The sequence below is a fragment of the Opisthorchis viverrini genome (assembly GCF_000715545.1).
Source record: "Opisthorchis viverrini unplaced genomic scaffold opera_v5_432, whole genome shotgun sequence".
Taxonomy (NCBI): domain Eukaryota; kingdom Metazoa; phylum Platyhelminthes; class Trematoda; order Opisthorchiida; family Opisthorchiidae; genus Opisthorchis; species Opisthorchis viverrini.
Window position 1 is genome coordinate 5,851 of NW_008752095.1, and position 12,245 is coordinate 18,095.

General features: G+C 47.5%; 1 protein-coding gene across 1 annotated transcript in view; it reads left to right on the forward strand.

The window, feature by feature from the left end:
- Positions 1–659: 659 nt before the first annotated feature.
- Positions 660–12,245, forward strand: part of T265_15315 (hypothetical protein) — a gene marked incomplete at both ends in the record, with an annotated part of 26,213 nt that continues 14,627 nt past the window's right edge. Inside the window, 7 exons of the mRNA XM_009177538.1 lie at positions 660–756; positions 792–964; positions 1,009–1,206; positions 2,761–3,052; positions 3,228–3,336; positions 7,549–7,683; positions 8,174–8,364. Of these exons, the coding sequence (XP_009175802.1) occupies positions 670–756; positions 792–964; positions 1,009–1,206; positions 2,761–3,052; positions 3,228–3,336; positions 7,549–7,683; positions 8,174–8,364 (1,185 nt within the window). The remainder of the gene's footprint in view (positions 757–791; positions 965–1,008; positions 1,207–2,760; positions 3,053–3,227; positions 3,337–7,548; positions 7,684–8,173; positions 8,365–12,245) is intronic.

Sequence of the window (12,245 nt, forward strand, 5' to 3'; positions counted from 1 at the left end):
CCCACGGAAGACGTTCCAGAATAAGGGCAGCGTTAATGTAAACACTGGGATCGGTTATGTACCATGTCCTGAAAGGTTTCACACCATTTGCCAGCAAGGTGAGGTGAGCATCTGCCAAGATGGCGTGAGTACCACATGGGACTTGAGTGTCTTCATTTCACACTACCATTTCAAGTCCCCAACTCTTGAAAGTTATTTGCCAGCAGAAGCAGGTGAGCATCCGCCAAGATGGCGTGAGTACCACATGGGACTTGAGTGTCTTCATTTCACACTACCATTTCAAGTCCCCAACGTGCCTCTTGAAAGTAAAAACGACGCTTCTTTCGGTAAACAGCGGTCGGGCCCATTCAAGACATGCCCACAATCACCTAAACCTGGTATGTTTGATGTGTTGTTTTCAGAATTCCGTTTCATTACGCGCCACCTCTTCGTGTAATCGCTACAGCCACCTAACGGGCTATGATACGGTAACACTGGTGGTCAGTAGCTTGAAACCCTTGTAATTGTTACATGGTTTGTACGGATTATTTTGTCAAGCTGAATAACAAGAGTGTTGAAGGACATTTTGACATTGCTTCATTTGCTTTTAGACAAACTTGTTGTCGACGAGTTTGAGATCACTGAAAAATCTGCACACCGAAGCATCCCAACCACTTCAGAGAGTTTGCAATGTCGTCAGAACCACCCAAGCGCTCCCTAGATCTATTCAGATGTCAAACCTCTATACTGAGCTCCAGACAGGGTTGCTTACATGAGGTAATCAGCTTCTCTACTATTTGTCTTGATTCTAGGTCGTGTATCCGGCCAACGAGCCCTTGAAGCCCCTAACTCCAATTGTGAAAATGGCGAAAACTTACCCTTTTACGCTGGATCATTTTCAACGTCAAGCCATTTTGTGTATAGATAACGGGCAATCTGTTATTGTTTCTGCACACACATCTGCTGGCAAAACGGCTGTCGCCGAGTAGGTCAGTCGCATATTCCTTGATTTCTGCCACCAATTCACAGGTACGCAGTTGCTCGGAGTTTGAGGGAGCGCCAACGGGTCATCTACACAACGCCTATTAAGGCTCTGAGTAATCAGAAATTTCGAGAGTTTAACGCGGAATTCAAGGATGTCGGACTGATGACCGGAGACAACACAACCAAACCGGAATCAGCCGTGTTAATTATGACAACCGAGGTTTTGCGCTCAATGCTTTATCGGTGAGTGCTGCTGGGCACTCAAGAGCTGACGCTGGACGCTGCCGTGTTGTGCACATAGGGTCTAATAACTTCTAACTAAATGCGTTGTTTCGTTAGAATTCCTCATCCATTTTGGTTCAGTTTCATGTAACCAGTGCTGCATAAAATCTCTGTCTGTTTGAACCTTTGAAATAGCCTTTTTATGTTTCAACTCCTAGGCTTTTCCATGCCATCCTTGTCAGCTGCCAGCGTACCGCACCTATCACCGTGTGGTACCTTTTAATTGTCTTCTGTCTTGTGATTTTCTTGAAACTTCGTCATTCCGAACCTACCACCCGGCATTAGCATTATTATTGCTTAGTTGTGTGGTCCCGTCTCTAATCAAGGTATGCTATGTTCGTTGACCGATTCGCTTGTGACATAACATGCCTTAGTGCCCGCGTGTTTTATGCACACCTTCCGACAGTTTCTTTTGCCGTGCCCTTTTCGCCCCAGCCCAATGGATGATGTGCTGCTGATTACAGATGAAGACGATGTCCTGAAAAAAGTAGGATGAAAGGCAGTACGTCCAGGCGATTTCATGCTACAAGATCGGTCCAAACTACGATAAAAATAAGGCTAACTGGTTACTAAGCGAGTATTGTCGAGAAGAGTGAATGGGACACCAGTGTAATATTGGGGTAGTCAAGAAAAATGGGTCTGTATACCCTGAGCAGCGGCTGGGATACTGCCAGGGCGCCCACACCCTGAGCAGGGAGTTTGTGACTAGCACCTTGCCATGTTTTACGCCGCGGGGACCGCCACGTACTCCTAAGTTTAAACGGGTGTTCCGATTGATCGCTTTATATTATTTATCATAAATGCACATCATAATGTAACCATGCGGCGGGCAAATCTTCCAAGCCCCCATCTCGTGGGGGATAGATTGTTCCGGTGAATACCAGTTATCTTAGGAGTGGGAAAAGGCTTCAGTACGTATAGCTGGAGTTCAGTCCTGTAATAGGTCACAAAGTAGCAGTTGGGCGATACGAGTTTGGTATTCAGCGCGAGTTTTCTCAGGGCTAGGTTGGTGCTACTGCGTAAATGATCTGTCGCATGCCACCTTGTCTAGCAGGTGAACACCAAGCTAGGTTTTTTGCTTTAAACCCTCGTTAGCCTAGCTAGTGACTCTCATTGAGATATGGTCATTCTCCCGCACAACTATATGCCTCAACACAATGACCCTCGTGTACAAACCACGGAAAAACGGGAATATGATTTTCCGGGAGGTGATTGTTTCCTCTTGTTTGGGTTGTTATTTGCAACCGATTTTAAAAATATTGTGCGAACAACTTGGCTCTGCAGCGGAATGGGTAGTGATGTTTATATTAGGACGAGCATGGCACTATATACTCTTCGTGAGCCGGATCTTAAATGATTCATTCCTTGAAGTAGACTGTCTGCGCTTGTTTCTAGTACGAATCGTGCACTAGCATACCCCGATTCTTCCGGCAACACTTTATTTGTAATTAGCAGTACTGGAATCCGTAGTGTTTGCAATCTGGTCCTGATTCCTTATGTATCACCTGATTTCAGGGGATTGGATTTTACTCGAGAAGTCGGCTGGGTAGTATTTGATGAAATCCACTATCTCCGTGATAAAGAACGTGGCGTGGTATGGGAGGAGACCATTATACTTCTCCCGCACACTGTTGGTTTGGTTTTTCTCAGTGCCACGATCCCGAATGCACGGCAATTCGCTGAATGGATTGTCTACTTACGTAATCGTCCCTGTCACGTAGTCTACACGGACTGTCGACCAGTACCGCTTCAACAGTATGTATTTCCGTGCGGCGGAGATAAGATCCACTTCGTAGTCAACCAGCAAGTGAGTCTATGTGTCTTGAAGTCGGTCATCGTCGGCTAGCTGATTGATTCAATGCATTCAATTCTTAAATTTAACATCAACGTCACTGAACCGCGGGAGTATTCTGGTGCTAACTATCCACCTTATCTGTGACACTTTTCAGAACTAATATGTTCTAGTTCTGAATTATTTTTAGCGAGAATTCCTTGAGTCAAACTTTCACGCCGCGTTGGCGGTTCTTCAGAAGGCTGCGGGTGAGACGCGAAGAGTTTCAAGTATTCTCGGACGGAAAATAGGAACAATGCGTGAGTTTCTTCCTTACCGAGATTGAATGTATTGTTTAGTTTTCTGTCCAGACGTTGCACTTTGTCTCACTCAGTTAGAAAGCGTGTTTTCGGTTGTGTAACGGGTACTTCCATTGAAGAATGTGTCCAGCACCAGAAGCTGCGTTGGTTGGGACATGTTTTACGCATGCCGAACCATCGTTTGCCGAAGAGAGTACTGTTTTCCATGCCCAATTCGGAGTGGCGTAAACAGAGAGGTGGCCAACCCATGACCTGGCAGAGGAGTATGAAGGAGATCACGAAACGCTTGAGTGCTGTCGGTGCTACTCGCCTTCCAGGATGGGGACCGCGTGATCCTCACTGCCTGGTTGGAGACACTACAAGATATAGCATCCAACCGATGTCAGTGGCGTTCTTGTTGTCAGTTTCTGTCCAGGTTGCCTGAATGAATATCTGGAGGTGTAGGCACCTCAGAATGATTGTGTTAAGCTAGCACTAAGTCCCTCCCCCATCCACCTTTATTCTTTTCTTTACAATAAGGCTTTCAAATAAGTCATGGTTGTACGGCAGTGAAGCATTGGTGTTGAGCACTGATGTCATGCTGTCGTTGATGATGATGATGATGACTTTGTCTCACTACTTATTGAGCTAGAAAAGCATCCACACAATATCTGTACTTGTTCATGATGAGGATGATGACTTACAATTTTAATCCGTATTAAGACACGCAAACCGCGCTGTTCGCGAGAGTGGAGCAGTATTTTCCTGGTCGATCGGCTATCAGCATCAAAACCAGGTTACGAGTGCTTAACTGTCAAGCACAACAAGGCGAATCAACCCCTGGAGGCCCTCGCCGAACCCTCGGTCAAATAGTGGCCTACTCATCAGAAGCCGGTGACCACAACATCTGGTTTAAACGAACCGTAGATTGCGCCGTACCCCTCTTGGAATCCCATGCTGACAGTTCGCTTGCTAGTGTTGACCTTCTGGCATTTGTCCGAGGTCTGCAGCCTGGCATTATGAAACTGGAGCAAGTCCTGTCGCTTTCGGACTTCCACGCTTCCAAAACATTTCTACACACCTGTAAAACTGTATCCCGTCGTCAGCTAACCCATCTGATGGCGGTCAATCGAAAGTAGATCCACCGAGCTAACTATGCCACCATCAAGACCCCATACCACCAAAGACGTAAAGATGCAGCGTCTGCTGTGCTCGATGGATCATGGAAAGATCTATACAAAGGTAACTGTGGCCTACTTCTAGACGAGTTCGCAGCTCCAAAACACGTGGATAGCCGGCCAGGTTGCGCAGTAGTAACATCTGATCGAGCCAATTACAGGAGATCATGCTGTCCGTACGATCCGTGTTATGGGCAACTCGTCCCCAGGCCTGGACAAGCTGACGCCCAGGATGCTCCGTCGCTTCAGTGCTAATGTGTCCCCTGGGTATTTCAATTTATTCTTGTTATCTGGGGGTTGTCCCCCAGATATTACCGTAGTTCCGAAGGCCCCAAATCCCACTTCACCGGACCAACTGAGACCGATCTCCGTGTCATCCATCATTGTCCGATGCTTTCATAAAGTGCTCGCTGATCAATGAAGTCGTTTATTGCAACTGCCCTCACTTCGGTTTGCATTTCTGCATCGAGACGGTTATTTGGAAGCCACATCGCTGTTGCATGCCCTGCTTTATCACTCTTCAGCGACTGCTTCTAACCTCAGCTTGGCGTTTGTTGATATCTCGAAAGCGTTTGGTTCGACATAATCGTTAGATATGCCGAGGCGTTTGGAGCACCATCACAGTCCAATGGGAATTCTGGCAGTTTTCCCCATTTCCGAGGTTCACTGCCACAGAGGTGTGAGGCAAGGAGATCCACTCTCCTCATTATTGTTCATCATAGCAACGGATGAGGTTCTTGGATTGTCGATGCCACACCCGGGATACCAGTTCTATGATATCCTAGTAGATGATTTTGCCGTTGCTGATGAGTGGATCGTGTGTGCGGTAGGTCAGGTTCGCCTTTAAGAGAAGTTTGAAGCTGCTGCGGTTGAGTTTGGAAGAGCTGGTATGAAGATAAACGCCCGAAAGATAAAAGCGATGTTGATTTGTGGAGACAGGAATCATCCGGCGACATCAATCTCAGTCGAACCACTTTGCTTGGCCGAGGAACTTATCACACCTCTGGGCCCGACAAACACCGTCACATATTTGAGCATTCCCTTTACTTTCGACGGTCTTTAACCACCGATAGCAACTGCTCCGTTGAAGCCGCATCAAAGAATGGAGACCACGAACATTTACCTGATACCGAGGTTGACATATTCGCTCGTGCTCGGCCAAGTCCACCGAAACACGCTCAAAAGATTGCACAATCAAATCATACAATCTATTCGCAGCTGGCTACGTCTACCGAAGGACACCCTGATCAGCTACCTCCATGTCGGTTTACAACGTGAGGGACTTGGTATCCCAAGTCTGAGCGCAACAATTCCGATGCAGCGGAGAGCGCGTATGGAAAAGCTTCTGTCCACCCGGTGCCGAGTACTACGCAATGCGGTCACCGGTTTCGCATTTGGCAAGATTGTTCGGGATCTCAGCCTTCCGATCCGGGTTCATGGTGCGTGCGTAAACACCAAGGAAGAGCTGGTGGCTGGTTGAGGTGATAGTCTGCACAACAGCGTTGACGGTCGCAGTTTAGGAGGATTGGTCGCTTCGCCTCTTTCGAATCGATGGCTTGTGTTTCCAGAACGATTGTTTCCTCGGATGTTAATCCGCGGTATCCAGCTCCGATGCAAACTCGGCGTGGCCGTGACGGCTAGACGATCTTCTGTCGTGGAAACTGTGGCCAACCGGAGAGTTTGGTGTATGTTTTGCACTCCTGCGGGCTCACGCCTGATGTTAGAAATGCTCGTCATAAACGGGTTGCAGAGGAACTCGCAAAACGTCTCCATCGCCTGGGATACACGGTTTTCGAGGAGTTGAGAGCACCTACTTCGACGTCTTTCATCAAGCCTGACCTAATCGCTGTTCGGGAGCGCCGAGCAACTGTGGTGGACGTAACCATGGTCTCGGATGGGCACCGAGTGACTGTGACTGCGAAATAGATCATTTGGCCTATTCCGCCTCCATAACGTTGAGTTGTCTATGTTACTTTGTAACACAACCCTCAGCAGTTGGCAACGTCATCCTTGCCTCTACAGTTGGCAGTCGCGTCACTATCCTGCAGAGTTTGGCCACCTAGGGCTCATCAGTAGACTGCAGATGAATGATGAACTTCCGTCGAAAGAATATAAGCTTACCGGGCAATTTTATGTCCTCAGATGACACTAGGCTCTCTTTGCCGCGTCCCTTTTCCGTATACCAGTCAGATTTGCTAGGTGGGCACACCCGCCCCACCTTAATTAAACCTCGTGAAAACACCCGACTTCTGTTCAGTAAGGTGATTTATTGTTTTTGGAGTAGCTCGCTGTCTGTTTTCGGCCTCCTGCAATGAGGCGTTAGCTTCGGATGTTACATGCTGGGAATTATCGAAAAAATTGCTCAGCTGTAAGACCCTTTCGGCGCCTAGCTGCCATGCTACCCGAAGGAAGTACGAGGGTTGGGATACTGCCCGGTTGACCAAGCCTAGACAGGAGAAGTCGGAAGGTAAAGGTAGGGTTCAAACCAGGACCTTCCAGTCAGTAAATTCACGCTCTAACCACGAGCCTGACTTGGTACAGCCATCGCCTGATACAGTGACCAAAACACAGCGACTCAACGTCGGACGGTTTTTAACTACGGGAGATTTCTTGTCCTGACTCTGTATTAGGCATATTTGTCCCTGTGCTGGTCTGTCTTGTTTGAACTGCTGTGACCAAACTTATCCGCTTATCATCGTTTATTAAACTTATCCGGGTCTCTGTTGTCGTAGTCCGAAACCGAGTACATTATTTGGTTTTTGGCTGTTCGTCACTTCCTAGATGTCATGTAACGCATGCGGCTAACTGACTGTCAATGTGTACGCAAATTGATGTTGTGTCTGGTCGGTTAGGTTCATAGCTACCGTTCAACGTAGAAAACGAACAAGACCTCAGATACTGTCCAAGCCCGAGCGCGGGCAACAGCATCGAGAAGTCTGGTTTAGGTTCGAACCACACACCACTTTGGTAACCTTGGGCTCTGGTCTCTTTCTGTCCAGTTGTTACTACACACCAGTCATCTATCTCAATGGTGGACTTCCTTATCGGTTTCTAGGTACACAATCCGACTGTGCCAAATTGGTCAACCTCGTGATGGAACGGAACCTGGGACCGGTCATTGTTTTCTTGTTCAGCATAAAGGACTGCGAATTCCTTGGTACGCAATTGAATAAGATGAATTACAACACTGGTGAGTAGGTAGTCAATTCGCACCTTTCATACAACAAGGGTGACGTATTTTCTTATGTGTCCATATAGCTGAAACCTACTTTGATGATTTTAGAAATTTGTAACCAAGGGACTTCAGTGAGTCCTGGACAACGTCCCCTGAGTTGCAACCTTTCTGGTTCAGTTAAACCGGTTAATGTCGTGACCACAAACTGCTAAATTTCCCAGATTTTAATCAGACAGAAGCAGCATCGACTGACTGATTTACTGTTCTTGATTACCTCATTCCTGTTCACCCCAGTTAGCTTCGTTAGTGTTGATCATCCATATCTTTCCTCTACCTTTCCTCTGTTACGTTGTCTCAAGTGCGTAGTTACGGTCAACTTTTGTGTTCTTCCTCTGATTTTGTTATTGTTAAGAACAACGAATATAAAACGGTGTACGCGTTTGTACAGTGGTTGCAGCTGTCCGATCAGACAACATAATATCAAGACTCTTTTTCTCCGCCATAGATACCGAAAAAGCCGAAGTTGACCAGATTTTCAATGATGCTATTGATGTTCTGTCTGCGGAAGACAAACGTCTACCTCAGGTGCAAACGCTGCTGTCCGTACTGCGTCGTGGTATTGGAATACATCACGGGGATTTGATCCCAATTCTTAAAGAGATAGTGGAAATTTTATTTACCAAAGGTCTGATTAAGGTAAGCTGTGTGGATGCTAATAGCCTCACTAGTAGAATGCACCTGTTCAGAGGGATTTTATTCACCTTGGCGTTCTAGGTATCGTTTGCACATGTCACGAGTTCGATTTAGCCTAACAACTATAAACCATGACCAAGGTTCTAGGTGCTACCGTTCAGCTGTAGCACCCTTTCGGTGCCTAGCTGCCGTGCCACACGAAGGAGACACGAGGGCTGGGATACTGCCAGTTTGCCCAAGCCTAGGCAGGGGAAGTCGAGAGCTAGAGGTCGGGTTCGAACCACGGACCCTCCGGTCAGTAAATTCGCGCTCTAACCACTTGGGCTAACTCACCCATCCAGGTGCTACAGTTTCGGTCACAGAAAAATTGGAAGCATGAGAGATCGGGGCTAGTGTTAACGGTGATGGTATAGTCAATTGGTTCGTATTCTATATTACTCTGAGAAATGGTTGACCTTGCCGGCTACGCATTGCAGGCAATAGATTTGACGCATGAGCCCCACTGCCTGCTTCATTGGTCCTCGCCTGTCATTGTCATTGAGCTTTGATGTCCAGCCATTCCCATCCAGAGAGATAGTAGTTTACGACCTGACTGAGTTTGCTTGTTCGTGCTCTCATACATTCGTTGCCAGGCCATAGGATGTGCAGCACTTGGTCGCTTGCACTCAGCACAGGGCTGGGCGGAAAAAGTTGTGTGAGACAGCTGGTCCTGTGGCATGCGAAGTGCATGCCCTAACCAGCATAATCCTTGGAGCATGAGTTCTTCATGCAAAGTAATATCAGAGAGCACCTTAGATACGACGCCTGCTAGGCTGATGCCAGGATAGTTTCTGTATGGCGTTTTTGCGTAATTTCAGAAGACTGGGATGCCGATCGAGGCGTTCCATTCCACAGGTGATCTCTTTTCGTTCCAACGATACTTATTGAGATCGTCACTCCGCTTACCAGGGCTTCATCACCTTTGAAGTGTGAAGTGATATTTCACTTTGGATTTCCGTCGTTGACGGCCGGCTGATGTAGTTTCTTGCAGAGGTGGTATTTAAGGAGACCATGTGAGCTGTTTAGAGTATTCGGCCCGTCACTCAAGGCGATATTTTATCGAGTCAAATACCTTTCGATCTTTTTCGCAAATAGTTTCGCTAAAACCTGTGTTCTTTTAGCCATTTGTTCGGATCAGCCGAAACAGGTCGCTGCTGTCGTCTGTAGTGAAGGTCTTCTCCGCCTCCTCAATTTCGCAGTTCTTCAGGCTTTTTGTTATCCGGCGCTTGGTGGATTTGCGTGCACCGTCTTGGCCGCTAGTTGGGGATACTACTTTCCTGGTGGCAGTAAGATTAGCTGGTTGTCGTTATATCCCGTATCCATTTTTCCGAGTTGAGTGGCTTGGTCGGACAGTTCTAGAAGTTGAGATCATAGTTTCCTTCGCCCATTTCCGGTCAACCTCAACCCTCTCTTCGTCATTAGTGTGGTTTTGTGTTTCTAGTAGCTTTCCAGCCACGTCCGCTGGACACTGTTGAACTACTGAGACTCGTAGAAGTTGATGGACAGACCTGATCTGCTTTGGAATTTGCAATCCTATGGGGCATCGAACCGGTAACCGCCTTTAGCTGTAGCACCCTTTCGGTGCCTAGCTGCCATGCCACCCGAAGGAAGCACGAGGGCTGGGATACTGCCAGGTTGCCCAAGCCTAGACAGGGGAAGTCGAGTGGCGGAGGTCGGATTCGAACCACGGACCTTCCGGTCAGTAAATTCGCGCTCTAACCACTTGCGCCATCTCGCCCCGAGCGAATAGTGAAGTTGCGTGTCCCAGAAAGAACGCCAGTGGTCGATAACTGTCAGCTACACGATGCAACTGAGTCCATAACTGGCTTCTGGTTGGTAGCCCCCAAGTAACTAAATGTGAACGCTCGTGCTGAAAGTGCGTACTGACCAGCAACCGACGATCTCCAGTACGCCATTGAACTAGTCGCTTCCCGCTATTTGATCGTTAAGCATCGACTTCAAATTCACTAACTAATTCCGCTTCCTCCCAGCTAATTCGTTCAATTCGGGGGTTCCTATTACTCACCAGGATAGCCATATCCGTTCTTCTTGCTCACCGAAGCAGTGGCAATAGACCTCGGTAAAACCGCTCCGCACATACACGACCGCAGTCTTTCGAGGCTCATACTAAGACGACGGACTAGCACGATTTACCACATCGCCACGCGTTAATCCTAATTGAAGTACACAACCGCACAGCACAAAGAAGACTGTTCAGTGAGATTCAGTCCAGTAAGATGTTTTCAGTCGTGAGGCTGACTGCAACACCGACATTGTATTGGCATCACCAGGTGCCGGAAATGTGGTACTTCTGAGCTCACCCTATATTGCCTTGAAGCGCACGACCGCACTGGAGTCTTGTATACATGTTTCGGAGTCATGGCATCTATTGACACCAAGGAAAGCAAGGTTTAATCAGGAAATGTCCGTTGTCCAGTTTGACAAAGAGTACGGACACTGAAGACTACCACGTGTATCGGAGATTCTGATTTAGTGGGGGATCATTTTGATTTATTTTGCTGCGCGTTAGTTTGAACAGAGTACAATGGTTGGGTTTTTGCAGATGAGCTAGCCGCATTGCATCTTTTGATGTGTGTAGTACGGATGTGTGAAAGCAAGTGATACTTCCCGGGTTTTTAAACCAAGGAAAATGGTTAGTTTGAGATACCCCAGCTTGAGCTGCTGATTCAAATTTCGCCCCGCGTGACATAAGCATTTTTCACGGGGCACTCTTCCAGGATCCAACGACCACAGTTTTGACCAACGTGGCGGAATGGGCTGGCATAGTCCGAAAGTTCAGGGAACAAAGGCATAGATGCCGCCATGTATAGCAAATAGAGCCATATCGGGTTCACAGAAAGGTTCATTGTTTTGGATAATCCGGCACCGGCCACAATTAACTGTTGAGTGATCAGGGTATGCGGTTTTATAGTACTGAGCTTTTCTTCTTCGTCCCTACTTCGTAGAAGGCAGCATCGCTGATCCCATGAAAATGGACATGCTGGTCGCCTAGTGGAAACACCTCACTGTCTTCAATTTCCCACAGTACACCTTTACTTCCAGACGGCCTTGCTTCATGGTTATTCTAAATACGAAGACTGCTAGCATTTGGCCTTGGTGTGGATACACCTCTAGCATCGGCGTTCCAGTCTGTTTAGCCCGCACAATCCCTACAGCACTCAATCCCGATTACGACGGGAAGGTCGTGGTACCGTCGTCAGGTAACGGCAGTACGGCTGATGTTCAGCACATAAGTCCCTTTTGCCAAGCATTCACCTTTGTGGCCAAACAGTTAAGTGTTCAAGCCACTAGACGAGAGTTCACAGGTTTGACAATCCCCTGAATTTTCGTGAGATGTGCATCGCTGATGATCCCTCATAAGGATGGAACAGCGGTACAGTGTTTCTCGGCGTTTCAGCATAGACTGACTTCCTTTCCAGAAACGAGATCTGTATTGGAATTCGGATTTTACACTGACCAGAAGTCCTTAAATTCGTGATACATGAAATAATGAGATGAACGCTGGTGGGTCTCCAAAACCCTGGTGTTCAAATAGCCTGTGGAGAAAACCCTGTCGATCTGGAGTACGCAGACAACATCGTCCTCATCTGCGAAGGGGAGGAGAGGGCACAGGTGTTTTTGGATGAACTGACCGTCCTTTTACTGTGCACTTTGCACCCACAAAATGTAAGGTCATGCTAGTGGAGGTGCAGTCATTGAACACGCCACTTACAATCCAGGGAGAGGTACTGGAAGTTGTGGAGCACTTTACGTATCTTGGAAGTTGTATTAGTTCTGATTGTAGTGTGACAGATGGGGTGAATGCACGAATCTGCAAGGCTCGG